The 25,827-nt window shown below is 35.4% G+C and overlaps 1 protein-coding gene across 1 annotated transcript in view; it reads right to left on the reverse strand.

Annotated features, from left to right (window-relative positions):
• Window positions 1-4,998: 4,998 nt before the first annotated feature.
• The window catches only part of MS3_00010470 (uncharacterized protein), a gene marked incomplete at both ends in the record, with an annotated part of 63,409 nt that continues 42,580 nt past the window's right edge, over window positions 4,999-25,827 (reverse strand). The window contains 7 exons of the mRNA XM_051218831.1: window positions 4,999-5,592; window positions 5,759-5,902; window positions 7,313-7,481; window positions 11,229-11,521; window positions 15,501-15,678; window positions 19,890-20,055; window positions 23,898-24,039. Coding sequence (XP_051072247.1) covers window positions 4,999-5,592; window positions 5,759-5,902; window positions 7,313-7,481; window positions 11,229-11,521; window positions 15,501-15,678; window positions 19,890-20,055; window positions 23,898-24,039 — 1,686 coding nt within the window. The remainder of the gene's footprint in view (window positions 5,593-5,758; window positions 5,903-7,312; window positions 7,482-11,228; window positions 11,522-15,500; window positions 15,679-19,889; window positions 20,056-23,897; window positions 24,040-25,827) is intronic.

Below are 25,827 nucleotides of genomic sequence, written 5' to 3' on the forward strand. Positions count from 1 at the left end.
TAAATTTAATAGTCAAATTCATGGGTCGATAAAAGCTAGACGTTTATAGAAAACCTGGAAGCACTGGACAACTGTTAGTATAGGATTCCTAAGCAGTGCGCATGCACGAACCCGCAAGCGAATTTTCAATGATGGTTTATATTAAATCGATTGACGAATTTAACTGTTAAAATTACTACAATCCCAACGAATCCTCATTTTTGATAAAATTGTCAATTTATTAGATGTACTAAATAATGGACAATTAATCATATGATACATTAAAGAAAATCTATGTTGAAATTATCTACATCTTGGACATTTTGTTAGAATTACCTATTAAATAGACAAAATGAAAATTACTAATGATTAATTAGTTAATTTTTGAGTAATAATAATAATGTTGATTCATTTGAATTATAACGAAAATCCTTTAAGTCATAGTTACAAATTAACTATTTCTATTTTTATATGGAACACTATAGAATGTTCTATTTTATTAATCCATTAACAAGTTAATTAATTTAGAGTACATCAATTTGTACTTTTGTATGATTTGTTAAATATTTATTATTAACATTTATTTGTTTTTTACATATATGTGTATATACATATATAAATTGTGTTAAACATAATTACCAGTATGGGGATTGTAATATGGTTAACAGTTGAATGTACGAGTGTGGAGCATATATATCCGGTGCCCCCTTGTACCAATATTTATGTGTTCAAATAAAGATATCAATAAATGAATGTGCGAGTCAAACTAAGCTAGATCACAATTGGAAACCTGGAAAGTTGTTTTGACTTTAGTGTGATCAAGAATAGATTGACTAATGAATTTAAGTGTTAAGCATATATGATAAAAATTGGGAAGTCGTTAAATACATAAATGACTTCCAAATTAATTTACATGACATATTATTCATGCGTAGCATTAAGTTAACTTTGTTTTATTAAGAAATTAGTCAATCAATTTAAGGTTGCTATGTTTTAAATGAATAAAATATTCCGTTATCATCGACATATAAAATACTTTCCCAATCGATTGAAAAACTATAATAATAAAACTAGTTAAATTAATACTTTTCACAGGACATTTCAACGGTAAACAAAAAGATGAGTATATGCGTTTTTCTTAACCAAAATACAGGAAAATTTACAATAAAAGTGTTGACATCTAAAAGAAATACAAAAATTTCATCTTATGGAGAGTATTTCCAATCTGAGGGTTGTATTGATCATAACTGGTGGAATATAGACGAATCAAAAGTGAAACGGTTATCACAAATATTATTAGATGATTATCACGTTATATTGAGAATCGACTGAACTTGAAACTGTCCCATTGGATGCCAAATCAACGGTTTTAATAGTTAACGGTCATCTACGAAACCCAAAGATCCTGGGTTCGACTTTTGGTGATATCACTGTTGCATACTATGAAGGGGTCTCATATTAGACCAGAACATCTGTTCAGTGTTTTATGATGCGCGGTGTCCGAAATGTGATAGTAATACACGACGTGCTACACGCTACCCCCCCCCAACCTGACTACTTGGGCGAGAACACAAGAATGAACAAGAAAGTACGTTGGGCTACCGAATAATATGTACAAATATTCAATTATATGCATACATCTCTACCCCTTAGAAAATCAATCAATTTCTTAGCCAATGATATGTGTTTGTCCATCAGGTCACTTCTGACCAGCTTACTATATCACACTATTCATTCGTTTTCGATAGTACCCTAATTGCGATCATTCTACAGCAGATATAACTTACAAATTTCAAGCTCTTTATTTTATGACAACACCTTTAGCATAATGAATACTTATAAACTCATTTTCACTGAAAGAATACTAGTACTAATTCTTCTTATTATTTACAATGAGTATGAGTTAACAGATTATAATTGGAAAAATATAATAAAGAAGTTTAGTTAAGATATAAAACAAAATAAGGTCAAGGATTAAACCTAGCACAGAGCAATCAAAGTGATTTCATGTAGACTGGAAGTGAATGCATCATAACAACTGATGAGTCTAACCATAACATTATAGTTAGATACATAATCCGAAATCAAAAGACCTAATCAGTATTCGGAACTGCTGATATACGACTTCAGGTCCACAGATGAGCTAATAAATTTAATCTGGTCAACGGCGACTATACTGGCCAAGCGTTTCCCGGTCACAACCCACATCCTACAGGACATACTGCAAAATAAAAGTTACGGAAACTGTCATAAAGAAATTTTTCTAATTTCTAGGAAGATGTGTACATTCAGCTTAATAAGAGTTCATATCCAGATTCGTTACGGGTAGCAAATATATTAAACCTAAATATTTTGTTTAGGAATTCGCTTGTCTCAAACACGATTATGAACGTGATCATTTCATTAAAAATGATTTATGATCGGATCATTGCTAGTGATGTTTTCGTGTTACTAATGGTTTCTTATTTGTTGCTCTAACAGTGAATTCATTCTTTCAACCATATATCATCGCCTAACGAGACTTTCTATAAATCTGAAACTAGCGAATCTACATAATATCGTCGTCATACTTGAATATTTATATCTATTAATGACTCAAATGCGATTACCAATCGATATTCCAAAATGAATGTTTTAGCGGATCTGATCTTGATAACTTTCTTTTCATACTCCAAGATTATAAATCTATGTAAGTCGTTTAACAATAGTCAGTCCCAGTCACACAAAGGTGAATTTCAAATTTGAGTAAACGAAAATAGTGCAGTTTTTTATCAATTGGGGTAGACTATATACAAGAAAGTGAGTATAAGTATGAGGTCACGTAATTTTAGGATAGCTTTATGTGTGAGTAAATGATTTGGTGGTTGAATGCACTTTGCAGATATCAATCAAGTTTGTCCGAATTTACTATAAAAACTTTTATCATGAATGGGAAATCCAATTGTGAGTTGATTAGTAAATCACTCGTAACTTGATTGCGAAGACAATGTACAACATGGTTGTGCTGACTATCTTTTTAATAAATTTGAATGAAGACACAGAGTTCACCAAACTGTTCTTGGAATAGAGAAAATCCCTCCCACAAAGTTCTGGGATATAATGCCTACATTTTTGGATTACACATTACACGTCTGCTCTTTGATTACAGCCAAGAAAATCATGATCTTCTATTTACAGTCTTCAATTGCACACGCAGTTGAAAAAAATATATAAGGAGATTGATATAGATTTTGCTAGGTTAATCGATAACTCAGATCCCTTATGTCATTCTCAATTTTTATTTTGAAAATTTCTCAAAGCCACTGAAGAATATGTGTCAGGAAGATGATTTCGGTGTAAAAATATATTCCCCATGACTTCACTTCTCTTTCTTAATTTTAATGATATTTATTTTTATTCAACGAAGCATTTAAATTCTACCATAAATTTCAAGCAGGTCATAATGAGTTATTTGTCGTCTGATTATGCGTCATCATAATGTAAATGGCAGTTACCTTAGAGAGGAAATTTTTCAGGTTAATTCCTGTTTTTAACAAAACATGCGTGCATACGGCAGTCAGTAAGATAAAACAGTAAAGTAGCACATTAGTTAAAAGTAAAATAATTTATGATTTCGAACTTGAAACATTGAATATTAAGAAAAATTCGAAGACCATAATCCAGTAACATCTTCACATCACACCATTATTATAGTACTTAATAGTGTAAATAACTAAGTTTTTAAAAAAATACCACGACACTTGGCACAAATGCGGGGAATCTTTATTGATTGCATTCTTCAGACATAAATAGTAAGAACCTTAAAATAGAGTAGTAATCTAATCTTTACATCTAAATGTGAATTAGATACCCGAAAATCTTAGAAATCCACGAAAAGCCTAAATAGGCACATATGTGACTGGCTTCAACAGGTATATAATGGAGTTCTAGTGAGAAGCAGTGACCAGTGGAGTTCAACCGTGCCAATTGTGAGATAGTAACTCACTGATGACAATGGTGGATGTGCCGCTCAATTTCGTGGATAAGTTGAAGTTAGGCATTAACACCGTTGGATGCCAACCAGCTCAGTGGTCTAATGGTTAGGCGCTCACTCGCGAGACTGTTAGATCCTGGGTTCCAATCTCGCGAGGCGGGGTCGTGGATGCACACCGCTGAGGAGTCCCACAATAGGACGAAACGGCCGTCCAGTGCTTTCAGGTTTTCCATAGTGGTCTGGCTTCAATTGACTCATGATCTTAACTATTGAAATTACTACAATCTCCACAAAACACCTTCTGATACATATAAACTCATCAATGTGATGTTAAGTGCGACATTCACAGACACCTTTTAGTAAATAGCATTCCAACTTAAATAAGATAGTTTTTAGATTTAAATACATACTAACATTGTTCATACTCTAAGAATACATAAAGTCATTAGCAATAATGAGAAATTTACTAAAGAAAATATCTCAGTGACATCAAAAAAGAATACGTTACAGGTTCAAGAATAATCATGAAAACTTACATTCATTCGTGAAAAATTATCAGTAGTTATTATACCAGTTACAATAGGTAAGAATTGCATTCATTACAAAGTTATGAAATGTAAAAAATATGAAACAAAAGATTTCATATCAGAGACCTGGATGTATACGGTACGATGCAAGCTCTGAGTTCAACACTATAAGTGAGGAATGCTGAGAAATAAAATATATTAACAGTACTCTTTAGTTTGGAATGTGTAATTTCAGTTTATTTCAATCGGCAGTTGAAACTCACTGTCTGAAGTATATAAGATTCTTCACAAAATATAACAATCCGAACAAACGTGCACACATACAAAACAATTTACGATTTGGAAAAACCGAAGAAAAAAGTTGAGTACATTACAGCATATATTATTATTACCATTTAGTACAAAATCTATATTTACAGATGTACAGAAGAATAATAAAATTGAAAAGGATGAAAAAGTGATAAAAACGCATTCGTAATAATAATAAGTCGAAGAGGAACACGTCAAATAAAATTTATTTCACGTGTACGAATAGTAAGAATAGTGGTCTGTGACAATATCTACACGAAGTAATAAATAAGAACAAATAATAAAACTATACAAACCGAAAATAGCCGATGCCAACGAACTGGCTACAAACCAATAACTTATACAGAATGGTAATAAACCATAAGCTGTATACAAAATGCATGAAAAGATATAACTTAAAGTATATGCTATTTGAAATTTCAAACATTTAAAGCATAGAATTGATGATAATAATGTAGTTGAATGTTGTTTATGTGTATGGGATTGACTGAATTGATTTAAGAAAAGTATATCAGCTATAGCTTGTGTAGTTATATTTGATTGATCTGCAAGAAATAATAAATGCAATGGACATAATGCAATAGTTAATAAAAATTCACTCCAATAATACAATGGTGAATTTGTTCTACCGAAAAATTGACGATCAAACGTTGGCAAAGATGGTGCATAACCTTTCACAATTGGTGAATGAATAAACACCATGTACAACAAAAGAATAGTGAAACAGGTTAATGCTAAAACATGACGATATCGATGAAGTTGTTTACCATGAAAAGTGAAGATGATCCATGGAAGGAAGAATATCTATAAAAGAATTAAACAAATGTATATTAAAGGAGTCTATATATATATATATATATATATATATATATATATATATATATATATATATATATATATATATATATATATATATATATATATACGATTGAAATAAACTTGAAAATGCTTTGTATCTCAAACGACCTACTTCTATTTCCGTAGAAAAAATTGTACAGAAGTGATAACGAAGGATAACCGATAATATAATGCAAACGTTGACCATAGATATTAGAATAAATCGTAAAACATAGTTGGAATCATTGTCAATGAGTCGAGCAGACCGACATCGAACCTGAAATTTGAAGAAACACATTAAAGAATATGATAAAACAAGAATGTGTCGATCAATGAATGTAAATAGAAATATTTAAATATTTCAAGACTAAAATTAACTTAGGAAGACAATGAAAACCGAGCACAGTCTAATAGCATCATTGACAAGTTCCTTTTTTCAGTAGTATAATTAGAGACTATCATTGTTCGCAACAGTTCAGTGTCATATTTACATAGAGAACCTACTGAAAACAGTAATAATTCATACATCTATCGTTATTTGTGTTATGCTGTAAGGTCTCCGGTTCTGATTTTGATACACAAGCCCGACTGGCTACTTGAGTGAGAAAAAAGACTTAATGACCAGACCGAATCGAGATATATATATGAATCACGTATAATGCAATAAACAAATTCCACCACCCGATAATGTGCAAAGTTATATCAAATAATCTACCATGTTTACTTAATTTTATATTACATGTGTATTATGTACTACAACACATTTGATCTCACGAGAAACTCATGATTACAACTACGGTAACCCATCTCACAATATACACAAATGAAATGATGATGAACATAAATGTTATTCAATAGTCAAATTGAAAACATATGAATACAATAAGATCAAAAAAGTTGTGTTCATATGGTGAATAAGACTTGATAGAATGTGTTCAGGATGGACGAAAGATTTCGCAATTTTTGCAAATGTCACTGGTCGAAATCATGAGTCCATTGAAGCTAGACCACCATGAAAAACCTGGAAGCACTGGACGGCCGTTTCGTCCTAGCATGGGACTCGTCAGCAGTGCGCACCCATGACCTCGCCCCCTGCGAGATTCGAACCCAGGACCTAGTGATTTCGCGCGCGAGCACTTGGCCACTAGACCACTGAGCCGGCCAGCATCCAACGGTGTTAATGTCTAACTTCAACCAATCCACGAAGTTGTGCCACAGTATACCATTGTCTTCAGTGAGTTGATATCTCACAACAGACCTGGTTGAACTCCACTGGTAACGGCTTCGAATCTCGCGGAGTGCGGGATCGTGAATGTGCACTGCTGAGAAGTCCCATACTAGGACGAAACGGCCGTCCAGTGCTTCTAGGTTGTTCATGGTGGTCTAGCTTCAGTTGACTCATGAATTCAACCAGTGACATTTCTGAAATTTCTACAAAACCCCTTCTGATTTTGGAAATGTCTTGAAGAAATTAATTTAAATTGTAGTATATATAACATCAAAATATATAAATTTTTACATTCAGGTACAAATACGGTAAAATTTAAAATAAATATTCTTAGCAAATACCTTTAATTAGATGTTTGTTTTAAAAATAAAAAATAGATTATTAAATTATTTACTGCCAGATATATATAATCCATACATACACACACAGACAGAACGACATAAATCTACAACTACTTGCCTTGTCACAGAGCCATCTTTGAGGGTATCCAACGGAGATTTGTGCGATACAAAATATTTTCAATGCGAATATTGTATACAACTGACAAATAGTATCAGTCACAGATACTTCCAAATGATGAACAAGATATACTAATAAAATTAGTAAACTAACTAATGAACAAATTAACCTAGAATGTGATATAAATTGGAAATAAAAGCAAACAGAATAATAATAGTGATCGTGATAATTTATGATACATTTCAGTATTTATAATGTACAACTGATTGGTTTACTAAATTGTAAATTACAGGTGTTCTTGGTAATAAATATGATTGTAGTTGATGTGAATAGAGAAACAAAGAAAATGACAAACAATGGGAGCTATTTTCGGAGACGTTATTTCACTTAATTCAAAGCTTATAAAACACTAATATTTAGTTTTGTCCCTAGTTTATTTTATAAACCATGAGCATTCGCTTGATGTATAATTCACTGCCAAACCCTTTTCTGTTGCAAAGTTATTGTAATTAAAACCTTACCTTTAGTACTCTATTTTTCTACCTTAATGCCCATTTTCGATGTAATTCTATTTTTCTAATTGTTTGGGCGTTGTGGTCATGTTAGTCATTTACTTACTCACGAATCTTTTTACACTAAGCTGAATTGGGAATCAGGAATAAATGGAGTAGTGTTCCAGTTGACACGTCTTCTTTCTCTCTTGCTTGTCAATCAATCAGGTGATAGAACAGTTTTCGCCTGTACTCAAGGTCGTCAGTCTCATTTCGGAATCATGCATTTCCAGCCTATCGGGTCAAGACCTTAAGCCAGATCGAGACAAGTTCCCTGCTGTATATAATTGGACGAACAGATAAAGGATGTAACGTCAGCATATAGTTTTATTTGATCCGTCATTTTAACTACACGTTTTGTATTTAAATTGTGGGTTTCAGTAGATATTTAGATGATGACGTTCAATATGGGTTACTGTTATGTTGTGTATAAATTTGTGATTATTAAAATTATAAACTTAATCATAGATGATACATTAGAAAATAAGTGATATAATTTAGTGTCAACAAATATCACAACTATTTTTTTTTTGGAAACTAATCAAAAAATACAAAATAATTCACAAATATCATTAAACATCTTGTTAGTTTTACGGTATAAAATAGCGGTTATGTATAAATTTCTGAAATAAGCCGAAAGTAATTGTTATAGTTTACTAATAAAAATGTTAATTCCATACCCTAATTGAGTGTAATTTAATTTAAAGTAACTTAGTAAATTTAAGAACTGAGCTTCAATGTGTAAAAGACAGAAGTAGTATTAAATGTCTTAATAGTCAGGTTTCTAGACGATAGACAAATGGCTCAAATCCAGAATATTTATCAAGAGAGTACCAATTTTAGGGTTATATTAAATTGTTTGTGAATTTATTTATTTTAACACATAAACATTGGCACAAGGAGGCACGAAATGTATATGCGCCACACAAACAATTTGATTTGTGTGAAGGCTCGGATACTGTCCAGTTGCCTAGACCGAAGCAGGTGGTTTTCTTAGGAGGGCAACCCTCTAGTCTTTTATCTAGAGATCTAATCCACAAGACAGTGGGGCAACGTAAGGAGATAGAGTCCCATAGTAGTCGGTGACCAATAATTGGTTCATACGCCATTTGTTCCCTTAGGATCCTGAAGCCTATGTGCACCATTGGTTTGGAAACAGGATTTTACAACTCCCTTAAGTGGATCCTCCATATCCATTAACCCGGTTAAAGCGCCGGACATTTGCTTTTCATCCTCTCAATTTCGTAACACCAACCGCCGCGAGAAGGCAATGGATAAGACTCCCCTGACAGTGGTTGTATACACATAGTCATGTGATAGTACTTCGAGATGAAGAGCGAACTTTCCACATCCTCGGCCGTACTAAGGAATTCAGGGGTTGGAAGCCTGCCTCGGGTGAATACAAAAAGTAATAATTAATATTTGATTTGCATAACTCATACAAAACTCATCAATGTAATTAACACAGCAATATGGACTTAACAATTACCTACGAACTTAGTATACTACAGTAATGAACGAGAACTTAGATTGGGAAAACCAATTTATTGTTTAGTGCGAAATTACAGTGTCTTCGTAAGACTATGATGACAATACATTTACTATGTTATTTGAACATCATCTTTCAGTTGTTGTGTACATGATTCATGATTCTTTCAATTCTGTTGTTACTACAATCGCTCACTGTTTCCTTTCCTGTTCTCTTAAATGCAATCTTCTTAATCTTTTGCAGGCAGGCATTTTACTTCCGACTGCTGCTACATACTATTTACATGTTTTAGCACAAATAGAATGCACCATACTACTGAACGCCTTCATTTTTATCTAAGATTTCATAGTTTGTAATTATTATCTTTACTTTCATAATAACAATTATTAGGATAAATATTATACATTAGAGAATACGTTTTTAGTCTAAAATAAACTTATTTCAATTGCGCTAAGATATCGTTGATGATATTCACTAAGTTGATGATCAGTATTACAATATTACATTTAACGATTAACGGTTATGTGTTTAGGAGGTCACAATTATTCAACAGGAAGCTTATAGTTTAGCAAATGGTTTAGAACAGTATTTAACAACGATTGATTTATTTACTACAAGAGCGTTTCTACTTACATTCATGACATTGATAACCAAGGTACATGTGATTTGAAATCAAAATTATACAAGAGGAATTTAAGTTCATATGTCCTCAATATTTTTTTATGACATTCTCAAGAAAGTTCTGTAAACAAAGCAAACTGTTATCGTTATTTAACTTCGGTCAGTTGTTATTCAATATCCAGTCAGTCAGTCAGTAACAACGTAGAACTTCGTACGTACGTACGTACATCAGTTCGAGTTGCCACACCACATTAGCACAGAGATACAGTTGTCGATTTTAAATACCATAGTGATAGACGTAATAAGAGTATAAGCAGTAATCGGGAAGATTAGGGTTTGGAGATGTAATTTAAAGAGTATAATCCAGTGAAATAAATTTGGAAAGAGGAAAAAAGGGACATGAAGAATTCAGAAGATTAGAATTTGGGAGAACACAAAGAGTGGATGCACCTGCGCCATTGCAAACGATTTTGAGCCATGTCAATCAGGGTCTCTAACCATCGGTTGCTATCATCTCGCGGTCCCCAACCAGGTAGTCTACACCTACCAACATGACTCAGTCCACTTGTCAGTGACTTCATGGACTTATGCCATGTTTTGGTTTGGCCGCCCCTAGCTTTCTTCCAACCTACTCCTATACCACTGAACATCGCACGTCGAGGCAGTCGGTCGTTGGGCATACGTAACACGTGTCCCAGCCATCTCAACTGATGAAGTTTCACTACTTCATCAATTGATTTGCCATCCTTATCTAGTACCCGTTTCCTAACAACTGCGTTACTTACTCGATGGTCCCATGATATACGAGCAATGTTTCGAAGACACCTATGATCGAATACTAGTAACCTACGGATATCCTCTACTCTTACCGGCCATGTTTCACTGCCATAAAGTAGGAAGGAACGAACTGCTGCGCAGTAAACCCGTCCTTTGGTTGATAGACGGATATTTCGCTTACGCCATAAATGACTCAAGTTGGCAAAAGCTAGTCCAGCCTTCTGTATCCGTGCTGAGATTTCGTCACACACCAGACCACAAGGGCTGATGAGACTTCCAAGATAAGTGAAGCGGTCGACACACTCAACTACTTCACTCCCTATCACTAGTTCGGGTGTCGATGTAACCCAATCCTGAAGCAACATTTTGCATTGTCTTGTAATGTTATAGTATTACTGTTCCAGTCACAGATTTTCATTATGATCTCGTTACACAAACAAAAATTTTGAAATTTTAATTTTAAGAAATTAAAACTTACAAAATTAATCTTATAAGTAATTCACGAAATGAATTGCATACAGCTACATGACTATGTCTTGGATTATTCAATGAAACGGATGAGAATTTCTTCGATGATTTCTTCAATGAACCGCTATTGTCGTCTTTTTCGAACATAGTCATTATCATATCAGATTCGCAGTTAGTAAACGTACACTGAATTTGATCAGTTATTAAACTATCGTTAATATCCCAAATTACAAAACAAATCACACACGATACAAAAACTGAGAAAAGCAAAAATACAGTCAAGTTGGGAGTAAATAAATCTACCTACAAAAGTAAAGAAAACATAGACGGTGAAATAATAATAATAGAAATAAAATGACTGCAAGTTAAGAATTAAATTTTCTTATATTTAAAGAGCGAATCACAAACCTTATAGATTAGATTCTCGATCATATAGTATACAACTAAGACTATTACGCTTCGAATGAATAGATTTGATAAACGGGTAGCTCATTCGATAGAAATTAAAACTATATCTATCACAGAATAGCCTAATTTAGACAAAATTTACTGGTGTAGATTGCCCAATTTCGAAGCAAAAAGTAGTAATGGGGAGGAAAAGGTAAATCTACGTAGGGAAAATGATCGCGAACACACGTTCCAGTTTATCTTATTTCATTATGAATATTGATTTGGTATGAAAACATACTGGATAGGAAAGAGTACCTAACAGTTAATAATAATAATAATAATAATAATAATAATAATAATAATAATAATGTCTTATTCAATACTAAAAATCTTAATGAAGTAAAGAATTCGCGGCATCAATTGTGCAATATTACAACAAACGTCTTGTTACCATGCATTCAAATTGTATTTATTCAAAACATCTTTTACAAATTACTTTAGCAGTCAGTATTTGCCACAAACATTCAATCATTACGGTTTACTACCACTTTAAATGCTATAACTCTTTTACCAGCTATCGTATAAAAGGTGATTGAATTTCATACGATTTGTTTAACGTTTTTTCAAAGAGCAGATAGAGAGGAAATATCTCAAGAAATGTAATGATTCTGTTTGATTTTTACACTAATTAGCATTGTAATAATTTATGATCCTTTTACGACAGCTCGTAAGTATAAACAACAATCACCATTCAAAATTATTCACTTCAAACAAATCTAAAACCGGTAGGTTAATTCTAGCATTTTCACTGTTCAATAATAGGTGGTCCGACCGTCCTCGCAAACCATCGGTATTTCATATTGTCATTAAATCAAATTGGTATTACACTATTCATGTATGAGAATAGTGTTTCGAAAAAATATCAAGATACATTTAAACGCTAAGTGAAATTATATCAATCAGAATTATGACAGATTGTAATACAAAACAAACACCGAATCAATATTAGAATTGGAGGACGTTTTAAAAAAAATGACGAGAGCAAAAACAATAAAACAAGCGATGAAAACAGTAAAGTAATAAAACAAAGATGGAATATGCATGCTACACAGTCAGTCATAAGGAACCTAGAAGCTCATACGTAAATGAATCGGTTAAAGTTTACAACCAAAACAAACATGTGTTCATATATTCATCATGATTATCTTGTAGGTATAAAACGCGAAGCCTACACCTCTACGCTCCATACTCAATTCAATATTCAACAATTCCAAAGCTAATACATTGACTAACTATAGCTACAATTAGTGTTTCGTACAACCCCACTATTACCGTTGCTAACATACTATATGAACAGAATATTATTATAAGAGATATAAAATTCGAAAAAATTCAAACTTCCACGTGATTTGAAGTTCCATATTAATCCAATGGACAATGAATATTATCGATCAAATAAAGGTCTATACAACAATTCAATATGATTTACACATCCACAACTCATGTTTTCCTTATCCCCGTAAGTACTAATAAAACATTCCTACTCAAATACGCCACAAAAAATTATGACAAGACACGTTAACAGTTTAGTAAGCTAAATTTCAAGTTGTTTTAATCAACTGGTTTCCAGTTTATCCATTCCTGTTTTTCTTAGAAAAACAAACACACGAAACTATCTAACACATTGAATGACTGAAAATATATTTGGCATTGTCTCAACAACAAAATTTAGAAATTAGCTCCACTAAACTGTTCGATCACCTTGTCTACACTTAAAATTATGGATGATAATGGAAGTAATTACATTTGGTGGAGTATTCTGTTGCAAAATATCAAGTGTTTCGAGCAGATAAATTAAAAACTTCATTCATTGAAAAAGTAAGAATATACTTAAAGAACACTCGCAGCATCGAGGTCGAAAGGTCGGATTCCGTAAGGATCAGTCGTGAACAGATCATATCTTGATACTGTGGATAGTCGTTGAACAATCAAATAAATGGAACTAACCATTACAACCATTACTCAAAACAACTGTCAGCCAACAGCAAATTAAGAACCATTAACGCAGAAGTCAATAGAGTTCTACTGTACGGAGCTGAAACTTCGAGAACTATTACAACCATCATCAAAAGATTACTGACATTTATTAACAGTTGACTATGCAAGATACTCAATATCCATTGACCAGACACCATCGGCTCTAACCTACACTGGTAGGGAACAAACCAAATTCCAGTCGAAGTTGATATACGAGAAAGAAGCTTGAGGTGGACAGGGCACACACTGTGATCAAACTGCATCACAAGGCAAGCTTCAACTAGGAATCCAGAAGGCAAAAGCATAAGAGGAGGATCAAAACACATTGACTCGGGAATGGGAGGCAGAAATCAGAGTAGTGAATAGCACTGGGAAATAACTGGAAAGGAGAGTCCAGGTCAGAGTTGGATGGAGAGTCGTGATGGGGGTCGTACGTTCCACAAGGGGTAATAGGCATAAGTACGTAATTAATGGAGTTATCGATGGAAAATGATAAAGCAACAAATTTACGAAGATTTCGAAAACAGATTTTGTCAAAAGTATTCAAATAATGATCACTGCACATCTTGTTATGCAGGCCAAGTTAAAGGTTTTTAAATGAAATGATAACGAGACAGAATCCAAAAAGTAATGCAAGTTATACATGTGTCCGGAAAATCTCCAGTGACCGCTAGCCACGTGCATTGCAAACCACTGTTCCGAGAATATTAGATCTTAATTGTTAACGAGGTGCATCGTGTGAATTCAGTCATTAGGACAAAAGAGGAACAAGTTAAAATTTCGCTGCAGTAAAAAATGAGCTACAATAATTCAAATACTATTTAAAATAGATCAGATTAAATACGATAATATAAGTGTTGAGATGGTGGAGAAGGATCACCCTACCGTACATACAGGGAATGTCAGAAACTGCAACGAGACTGCTGAAAACCTTAGGGATATGTGTGGCACACAAACCAACAAAATCACTACAATCAATCTTATGCAAACCAAAAGATGAAATAACAAAGGAAAACAAATCAAACATTATCTACAAAATAAATTGTACCGACTGCGACAAACACTACATCGGACAAAGCGGACGTCCCCTCCACCTACGCCTACATGAACATCAATTAGCAGTCAAACGCCATGATATCTCTTCACTTATTTCAATACACGTGGATAACTACGGACACTCATTCGATTGGGAAAATGTAGAAATCTTAGACAGAGGAAACTCCATAAACACCAGAGAATTTCTAGAAGCCTGGCACTCAGGTCAATCAGCAATCAACAAACATATTGAAATCAATCCAATTTATCAACCAATCAGGAAAACCATGCATAAATATAGGAACAAAAATCAAACCAATGGGAGACACAACCAAAACAAAGAAGTAAACAATGATAAATTTAAGGTCAACAAGAACCAATCAGCATCGAGGTGCACAGAACAAGCTGTGAAACACATATGGAGAAATTCGAACACTTCACTTCTATCTGAAGTTTGTGCTGATGATGTCGTTCAGAAGAACGATGAAAGCTCCACGACCAAACCATCCAGCTCAAAGAACAAAACTCCATCAAAATAATATAAGTGTACACAAGTAAATGTAGGTATAAGAAGTGTAGTCAATATTCAATAAATTTCAAAGGTCATTTTGACTACGAACAGAGATAAGATTGTAATGTCCGGAAACTGATTAGGTCTATGCAAAGTTTCATAGTTCTGATAAATTCAAAACCATTTATTTGTCAATACACCTAGTTCTCAGCAGTTAAAAAACGATGCCAATTCATGATGGAACCCATCTTTCAATTTAACAAAAGCTATTAATTTATCATTGAAAAGAAATAAAGTAGATCAACTTACTGATATCATAGAGGTGAATGAAACAGACAAAATGAATAAACCAGGATAAATTACATTCTGAAGTGCATACATAAATACACTAATAGAATATAATTCCAATGTTGCATAAGAGAATAAACATATCATCCAAATTATGCATAATATACAAGTAGGAATAGTTACGACGTAGACACCAGCCCTAAATATTTTCGTGAAGTAAAAAAACACACAAAACAAACCATAATTGTTGATTAGAGAATTTTCAAATGTGATTTATTAGGAACTTGAACATATTTATCAGATTAACAATCACAGTACTAATCATGGAAATGACAATAATATTAGTTGGTGTAATAATAATGGAATTTAATTTTTTAATTAGTTTTACGGATATACACATACAGGAGTTAACTAGTTAACTAGATAGCAACTCGGACTGAAACGTCTTTATCTGGAAATTGTACCAGATTGATGAAAATCAACATATTAATAGAATAAGTTACATATTGTGAGGTGAGAGTCAGGCAGTCAAGTCATCTGCGACGTAGCATCAGGCACATATATGCATCAGTCCAAGTTGCTAAACCTCATTAGCATAACAAGATGAACACCGAATTAATAGTAGTTAATTCAATGGTAGTAAAAAAAGATTTCATATAAAGATATGATACAGAGAGGAAGAGTTGGTTTATTTATTTATTTGAAGACAAAAATATTGGTACAAGGGGGCACCAGATATATATGCGCCACACAATAATAATGAGAATGGGAAGAGATAAAGAATGTAAAGTGCGTATAAAAAGAAAATAAAGAGAAATAACGACCGCAAATTACTGTATGGTAGTGATATAATAATAATAATAATGATAATAATAATAATAATAATAATAATAATAATAATAATGGGAGAAACAGAAAGAATTCTTTCAGTTAAAGAAGTGACGGCCACTTTTTATGTGGAAAGTAAAAGAAGGTTAGAGCAGGACCGCCACTGGATTCCATTATGGGCCCCCAAATGCCCTGGCACGGCCGAGAGTAGGGAGAGTCCGCTCTCCCTCTCCGAATGCTTTCACACGGCCACGTGCATACAACCACTTCCAGGGAAGTCCTACTCACTGTCTTCTCGTGGCGGGGGTGCTGTTTATGAAATTGAGAGGACGAAAAGCGAATGTCCGGCGCTTTAACCGGGTTGGTGGACATGGAGAGTCTACCCAAGGGAGTTGGAAAACTCTGATTAAAAAACCAATGGTGGACATGGGCTCCATTATCCTGAAGTAACAAATGGCATTTTATTTATTTATTTCAACACATAGATAATGGTACAAAGAGGCACCAAATACATATGCGCCACACAAATCTCATTCGATATGTGTGAGGGTTGTGATACTGCCCGGGTGCCCGAACCGAAGCAGGTGGTTTTCTTAGGGGGCCACTCCCCGAGCCTTCGACCTGAAGGTCTGATCCACAAGGCAGTGGAGCATCGTAAGGAGATGCAGTCCCATGGAAGCCAGTGACCAACGATTGGTTCATACTCCATTTGTTCCCGCAGGATACTGGAGCCCATGTGCACCACTGGTTTTGAATCCGGTTAAAGCGCCGGACATTCGCTTTTCGTCCTCTCATTTTCGTAAACAACACCCCCGCCACGAGAAGGCAGTGAGTAGGACTTCCCTGGCAGAGGCTATGTACGCGTGGCCGTGTGAGAGGATTTCGAGAGGGAGAGCGGACCCTCCCCACTCTCGGCCGTACCAGGGCATTTGGTCACCGGCTACCATGGGACTGCATCTCCTTACGTTGCTCCACTGCCTTGTGGATCAGACCTTCAGGTCGAAGGCTCCGGGTGTGGCCCCTAAGAAAACCACCTGCTTCGGTTTGGGCACCCGGGAAGTATCACAGCCCTCACACATATCAAATGAGATCTGTGTGGCGCATATGTATTTGGTGCCTCGTTGTACCAATATCTATGTGTTAAAATAAAAAAATAATTATGAGCTATATCTGATAACGTCTCTAGACACTGTGTTGCATCATCGATAGGACCCCAACCAGGGAGTCGTGAAGGACCGACAGAAGCCAGTCCTAGGCAGATTTCTTTCATGCCACGACACCATGTCAAACACTGACCACCTCCCCACTTTTTACAATCAGTCCCAGCATCAGCAAATAGTGCACGACGAGGGATTCGCTGGGACGACATTCGTAGAACATGTCCAAGCCACCGAAGTCAATGTTTCAAGATAGTGACATCAATTGAATTACCGTCTCTGCAGCCGAACACACGATGCCGAACCTCTGCATTACTAACATGGTGTTGCCACTGGATGTCAGCAATCCTTCGGAGATAACGATGATCAAACACAGAGTCGCGTGGACCCCGACCAAGTAGTCTACATCTACCAACATGGCTCCGACAGGAAGTTAATGACTTTATGGATTGATGCCGCGTTTTTGGTTTGGCCAACCCTAACTTTATTCCGTCCGTCTCCAACACTAGTCAGCATTGCATACCATGGTAATCGGTAGTTGGGCATATGTAACACGTGGCCCACATGATATGCGAAAAGAATAATTAGTTAATTTTATCAACTGTCACGCATTATGGTTCTGTGTTGTTGTTTTTTGCTGGCGAATACGATAGGATTGTTACAATTTTGAATGGAGTGTTGCGCATTGACTAGTGATGATGATATGATGATGTCAGGTCTGATTGCACATTATATCAATGTTGGTGTTTTGAACAGTGAAAAAAAACTTTAAGATATTCGATTATATCCATTGTATCTAACTACTATCATTTTCAATTATTAAAAAATTAATAAATGATTAAAAATGACAGTAGGCAGAGCAGTGTACAAACGTAAAAAGTAACCAGTCTTAATGCGCTAAAGTAAGTTCATTGATTGTACACAGATGAACCAGAATTATCCTGTTATCTATTTAGCACGTGATTTTTTCACTGCAAATTTCTTATGTCAACTTACTTCACCTTTGAGGCAGACTAGGTGTATGTCTTCCAACCACATTACACTACTTTTTAATTTATGACTATGTGACATGGTTACTGAGAATAGAAGACATGAATAAGTTGTAGGCATTTGATCATAAGTGTTTTCAAAGCACGTTTTGCGTTTCGTGAGACGAAAAGCATGCAGTTCTAGGCAAAAGTGGCAAGTCATCCAATGAAGTAGTGAATTTTCATCGACTGCGGCGGTTGGGATATATGTCACGAGTGATCAACCAACACTTACCACAACAGATGAATATTGATACCTGTAAAACGAATGAGTGGTAGTGATATTTCACTTCCACAGTTTGCTGGAAAAACCATAAAATCGAATGAAGAATACTAACAAAAGCCTAAATAACTGGCTTTACAAATAGCTACAGATTTGTTTATCATTAAAAATGTAACACTAGAAACAATTTTTGTTTTATAATTCCCACTTTCGATAATAAAGTTACGTTGCAAGTTCGCAAAAAATATAGAAACCTTAAATTGATTGCAGTATGTTAAGAAATAGCGTCCATGTTGAAAAGTTTTATCAAACTCCAACATAATAGCAACTGACAACGGCCTAATACGAAATGCTAGAGGTGCTAATATAAAGACAAAGCCGTGATGAAGTGAATGGTTTGAAAGTTATTAGTCCTTATATCGAACAGAAGGAACATTCTTTACAGTTCTATTGATTAGTAAAGCTAATTAAGGAAGCTATCTTCGGTACTAATCAGTTCCACAAATTATCGAGTCGAACACCTAACCGGAAGTCAAGAATACAAAAACATGTCTGAGTTGGACTGTTTATTAAGAATGAGGATAAAGCTCTGTTTGTTGTGATAGCACAAGAAAGGAAAACCACAAAGTAATTAGGTGTGGGAAATCACATTGTTGGGACTAGCACACCCGTATTACTCCTGACATGGTAGTTCAGTTGGAAATTTAGGGGTTTTTTGAAAGTATATACGGATTCCGTATACTGTCAATAATTGCTGTAAGAAAGGTAAGGAAATGTTTTAAATTAGAGCATCCATTGATTTCCCCGTAATCATCGATGTCAAAATTATTATTAACCTTAAGTCGAAGGTCACACTTGCTATGCGAGGATATCTTTGGGATTACGACAAAAATTGTCACAGCATATATAAGTACACGGCTACTGTTCCAAACCACGTTAAGCCCACAAGAATCATCTGGGTAGATAACCCACAGACATATACATAACCCAGATACCTAGTAGAAAGATGATAATTGTTAATAGCCAGGAACAATTTAAACAGCTACGTAACTTAGTTAAACACAATGCTAAGGAAAAAATCAAATAGTAATAAGATAGCGTTTGAACACAAAATATAATCTTTTTAAATTACATATATACGTATATGTGGTGAGACAAAAAAGTGATAACATACTCAGACAAATTAAGATCAAGCTGAATTGAATTAAAAGTTAGTGCTAAAAGTAATAGACCAATTTTGGCAAAATTACGAGAATAACCAGACGTTTCACAGCTTATTAGATTTAAATTCAATGCAGATGGTAGAATTAAGGCTAAACTGGTCACCAGACATGAAATAGCTAAAATAGAAACACAAAACAATGAAAAGAGAATAAATAATAGGGGGTATAGGAGTTTTACAACGATTTACGGAATGAAACATACAATAGTTTAAACTAAAAATGGAAATAACATGGATGATGGAACTAAAAATGCAAGTCAGACATTTTTGAAAACATAGACGAACTGGGAAAACAATAGCTAAGTAACAAACACACGAATACAGGTAGCAAAATATCATACATGAGGACGCTTATTATAAAAAAATCTGATTTATTTAATGATTTTTAATGGGAATATATGAATACGATGCGAATAAAACTATATGACTTTAATAGTTCTGCGACATTATGGCACTCTAATATCCTAAACATGCTGGCCTGTATTTGGCATTAATAAGTTTGGAGCAAAATAATGATAAGCCGACCATATATGCTATTTCGATTTGGTGGTCTGGCTTGTATATCGCAATAATTTGATTGTAGCATATCAGCTGGAAGCTTTTATCTTCTAAATGATGCGATTTCATATAGGTCGGTTGGAGAACGATAAGCCTACAAGCAGCAAACATAAGGCCCGGGAGCGAATTCGTACTTCTGACCCTACAGAGGTATGACGGCAGTAAGGTGTTTCACACAAGCGACCAACATCTGTACTCATGTTGATTTCCCACAACGGAGAGAAGGGGCTACAAAATGTCGGTCCTAAGCATAGTAATATTCATCCTGTCCTTTAAATTTTCGTCTACGGTGGTAAATCCTGAAAACTACGGAGCTAACACAGAACGAACTACCCATAAAAAGGTAGTATATGATAAATACCATTTAGTTACTCCTTGGGCTTTGCGACCAAGCCCCTATATTTTCAAAATCACATTAACACCAACCCTTCATCCAGAACCCTCGAGAAGTATTCTTCATGGTGTGGCCAATCGAGAAATAACAACTGCCGTACTACATTTAACAGCACTAGAGATCATCAACTGACTGGCTGATAACTAATGAACACAATTTGGTAAATAAATGAAACTTTGAATCGTATAACTGCGTATTAAATGAACTGATCAAGTTTATTTACGTTCCTCGTTGGGTTTACATATACACACTAAGGGTGAAGATAAACCAGTACACTAACACGTTTGGATTTTATAGACAAGACAACAATTACGAATTACCAGCATTATCTTCTTAACACAAACCTCAGATGGAAAGATGTTTTATAATGGTAAATAACAACTGTATTGTATATATACCGTAAACTTCCATCAACGGATAAATGCTTCATTTTAATGTAGATTCCATCCAGCAATACGTGAGCATACTTAAAGTAAGGACCTGATACAGTAAGGACTCGGAAAGATAGGGACACTCGTCGTTGCCTCTTCGTCGTCTCTGCTTACTCTCCCACTGACTGTAGCTCAGATGATGTAAAAGATGAGTTTTACAGAAAGTTTTCTGACCTTCTCCGAAAAGCTAGGCGCTTTGATGTAGTAATAGTGGATGGTGACTTTAATGCTCAAGTAGGTAAACTAAGTGAACGGAAAAGACACCTGGGTGGATCTTATAGTGTCGTGGCTCAAAGAACAGATAATGGCGACCGTCTGTTACAGCTATGCTCAGATAACCACCTCTTTCTTGCAAACGCTAACTTTAAGCATAAAGAAAAACATCTTTTGACATGGCGACCCCCTAATTCGTCCCAACTTTGGACCCAAATAGATCACATCGCTATCAGCCACCGATGGAGGGGCTCAATAGAAAACTGTCGCTCATTCTGGAGCACATGCCTAGATTCAGATCATGCTCTAGTACGAGCGCGTATTTGCTTGCGTCTTACTGGACGTAGGAAAGACGCTGCAAGGAAACCTCTTAGGGCCCTACTTAATGATAGTCAAGCTAAGAGTATATTTCAGGAACAACTAGGAAAACAGTTACGCAGCCATGTATGCGATGCCCACCCTGAGGCAGCATGGAATGATATCCGAAAAGCTGTGGAAACAGCAGTGATATCTGCTAGTACGGTAACCCGTAAGGCTAGGGAGCAACACTGGATCTCAGCAGCATCTACCTCACTGATAGATGCTCGAAAACGCATTCCACCTGGCTCTGAACATAATGTAGAGCGGAGTCAGCTTAAGCGCAAGCTGACAAGAAGCCTACGCAATGATAGTGAACAGTGGGGGGTAGCGAAAGCAAGAGAGATGGAAAAAGCAGCCGAAATAGGTAACAGCAGACAACTGTTCAGACTTGTTAACGAAATCGGTATTAGGAACCCAACTGTTAGCGAAACTATCACAACCGTAGTATTTCTCGACCTTAGGGCGGCATCTGACTCGGTTGATCGTGAGTTTCTATGGCAGTGTTTGTCACTGAAAGAAGTACCAAAGAAATACATTAACCTTATAAAGGCTCTCTACTCGAACACAACTGGTAGAGTGAGGGCTTATGGCGAACTGTCATCAGAATTGATTACCTCAAGTGGTGTTCGTCAGGGTTGTCCACTCTCCCCATTCTTGTTCAACTTTGTCGTCCACATACTTTTAGAGATAACACTTTCCTCGTCTAAATTTCCAGGGGTTGAACTTCTACCGGGAGGTTCACTTGTTGACTTAGAATATGCTGATGACATCGTTTTATTTGGTGAAGACGCTGACAAAATGCAGTCTTTTGACCACTCTAAGCAACAATGCAAGCATGTTCGGGATGCGATTCTCTCCCTCGAAATGCAAAATGTTGCTTCAGGATTGGGTTGCATTGACACCCGAATTAATGATAGGGAGTGAAGTAATTGAGTGTGTCGATCGCTTCACTTATCTTGGAAGTCTCATCAGCCCTTGTGGTCTGGTGTGTGACGAAATCTCAGCACGGATACAGAAGGCTGGACTAGCTTTTGCCAACTTGAGTCATTTATGGCGTAGGCGAAATATCCGTCTATCAACCAAAGGACGGGTTTACTGCGCAGCAGTTCGTTCCTTCCTACTTTATGGCAGTGAAACGTGGCTGGTAAGAGTAGAGGATGTTCGTAGGTTACTAGTATTCGATCATAGGTGTCTTCGAAACATCGCTCGTATATCATGGGACCATCGAGTAAGTAACACAGTTGTTAGGAAACGGGTACTAGATAAGGATGGCAAATCAATTGATGAAGTAGTGGAACTTCGTCAGTTGAGATGGCTTGGACACATGTTACGTATGCCCAACGACCGACTGCCCCGACGTGCGATGTTGGAAGAAAGTTAGGCGTAGCCATACCAAAACATGGCACAAGTCCATGAAGTCACTGACAAGTGGACTGAGTTATGTTGGTAGGTGTAGACTACCTGGTTGGGGACCGCGAGATGATAGAAACCGATGGTTAGAGACCCTATATGACATAGCTCAGAATTGTTTGCAATGGCGCAGGTGCATCCACTCTCTTTGTGTTCTCCCAAATTCTAATCTTCTGTATTCTTTATGTCCCTTTTTTCCTCTTTCCAAATTTATTTCACTGTATTATACTCCTTGAATAATATCTCCAAACCCTAATGTTTCGGATTACTGCTTATACTTTTACTATCTCTTGAATCGACAACTGCATCTCTGTGTTAGTGTGGTGTGGTAACTCGAACTGATGTACGTACGTACGAAGTTCTACGTTGTTACTGACTGACTGAATGAAGGACCTGATATACATGACACTGATCACCACCCAATGATCAATCAATTGTAAAAGTCAATGACAAATACTTTAATGAAATGGTGGTCACTTTCGCAAAATTTCAAAGGAAGCAAATTTCAAAACTCTGAAGGATAAAATTCGAGGTAGTTGACCATATTTTCTGTCATATATTTTAAAGTTACAAAAAGAAAACAAGATAACTTACAAATTTGAATAAGAATATAAATATTTGAAGTAAGAAATAGATCAGTATCTACGTTAGAAAGTAACATCACTTGGGACCAGACTAAAGTGATAGCGGTACAAAAATACCCCACCATCATTAATGGTTCAATCACAATACGACTCTGCAAAAAAGGAGTAAGTGGATCACTTCATTTTCAACAGGTTATTCAACCATAATCATACATAATAGCGTACATCTGTATCATCCTTGAATGGTTATAACTTCATTATCATAAAAAAGTAACAAATGAAAATATGCGAAAATAAACCGATTTCATTGAAATTCTGGACCGATCTAAGTTAGATAACCATTGAAAACCTAGGAGCATTGGGTGGCTGTTTCATTATAGTATGGGACTTCTCAACAATGCTCACTCACGACCCCCTGCGCGGGGATCGAACCCAGGACCTTCGGTCAAGCAAGCGAACGCTTGACCCATAGGCTGGTTCTGGATTTTAATGAAATTCAACGACTTTCACAACCCTATACTTACAATTATCATGTGTTCACTAGTGCCCAGCATCGAGAAGAAATTTCCGGAGTCCTAGTAAGAAGTTGTGACCAGTGGAGCTAATTCGTGCCGGATGTGAGGGAGTTGTCCACCGAAGACAATAGAAGATGGTCGGGCAATATTATGAACTGATCGAAGTTAGACATTAACACCGTTGGATACCGGCCAACTGATCTAGAAATCAAGCGGCCGTGCGAGATCAGAGGTCTTAGGTTCGGTCACCGTGCAGATGGTTGTGCACTGCCGAGGAGTCCTATTCAAGGACGAAACGCTCATCCAGTACTTATAGGTTTAGAACGGTTTTCTAACTTTGATCGGGTTGTGATTTCAATGGAATACATCAATCTTCGCAGCCCTATACTACAAAGTAATTGCAGCCATTATATACATAACTGTAAACTAGGCAATGAGATTGCCGCCAAGTGTTAAAGTTGGTATTAATATCTAAAGTCAATATTTTAAAGACTGATATTAGAATACCATACTTGGCACACCATTCACCGATACTAGAAGTTAATTTGATTTACTTAACATTTTACAGATGAGAACTTTCAAATTATGCACCTATGACGAAATATCTATGGATAAACTATTGGTTAAAAAAAGACTGATAAATTAATTTTATACACCCAGAAAGTGGATTCGAAATTAACATCTAATTGTCATGAAATATTGCATTTTAAGATGCAGTTTTATGAGCGGCTTTTTCAGAATTATTATAGTTTCTTTAATCCTCCCGGAACATCAAAAATTACAAATGACAGAGTAAAACTTCATGACGGATGTAAAATACAGTGTTTTTTTTACTCTCATTCAAATTATTCACTGTCACGATTTTGTGATAAAAATTTATAGTTATCATTTCTAACATACTTTAGTAGAACTGAACTGTCTAATCTTATACAAACTTTGACTACTAATATGATATTCCTCCAACGATCAATAATTATAAGACTATAGAATTCGACGAAGAAAATATGTAACTGAGGATGGGGATGTTGAAAACTAAGTAGTTCCATACACTAGTGTCAAACTTTAGGAGTGTCAATAGAATCACAATCTACCTGTGACGCATTCGGGTACACATCGCGTGCATTTGTTAACTACCGAGTAGTTATATTTAAAGATTACAAATAAGTATATAAACGAGGAATTCTGCTTACTGGTAAATACTTGAATAATAATTTCGGTTATATAATCACGTTTTTGATAATTTGTTAATGATAGGTGTGTTTGCTCATACGCCTTATTACAGGAGTGAATGTATATGAATAATTTAAAAAAGATGATTCATTCATATTTTCATTTTAAGTTGCAGTCATCACGATGAATATACAATACAAATAACTTCTAGCTATGAAAAAAATGCAATATCACTTATCGGGATACATAAGTACT

This window comes from Schistosoma haematobium, chromosome ZW, assembly GCF_000699445.3.
Source record: "Schistosoma haematobium chromosome ZW, whole genome shotgun sequence".
Classification (NCBI taxonomy): domain Eukaryota; kingdom Metazoa; phylum Platyhelminthes; class Trematoda; order Strigeidida; family Schistosomatidae; genus Schistosoma; species Schistosoma haematobium.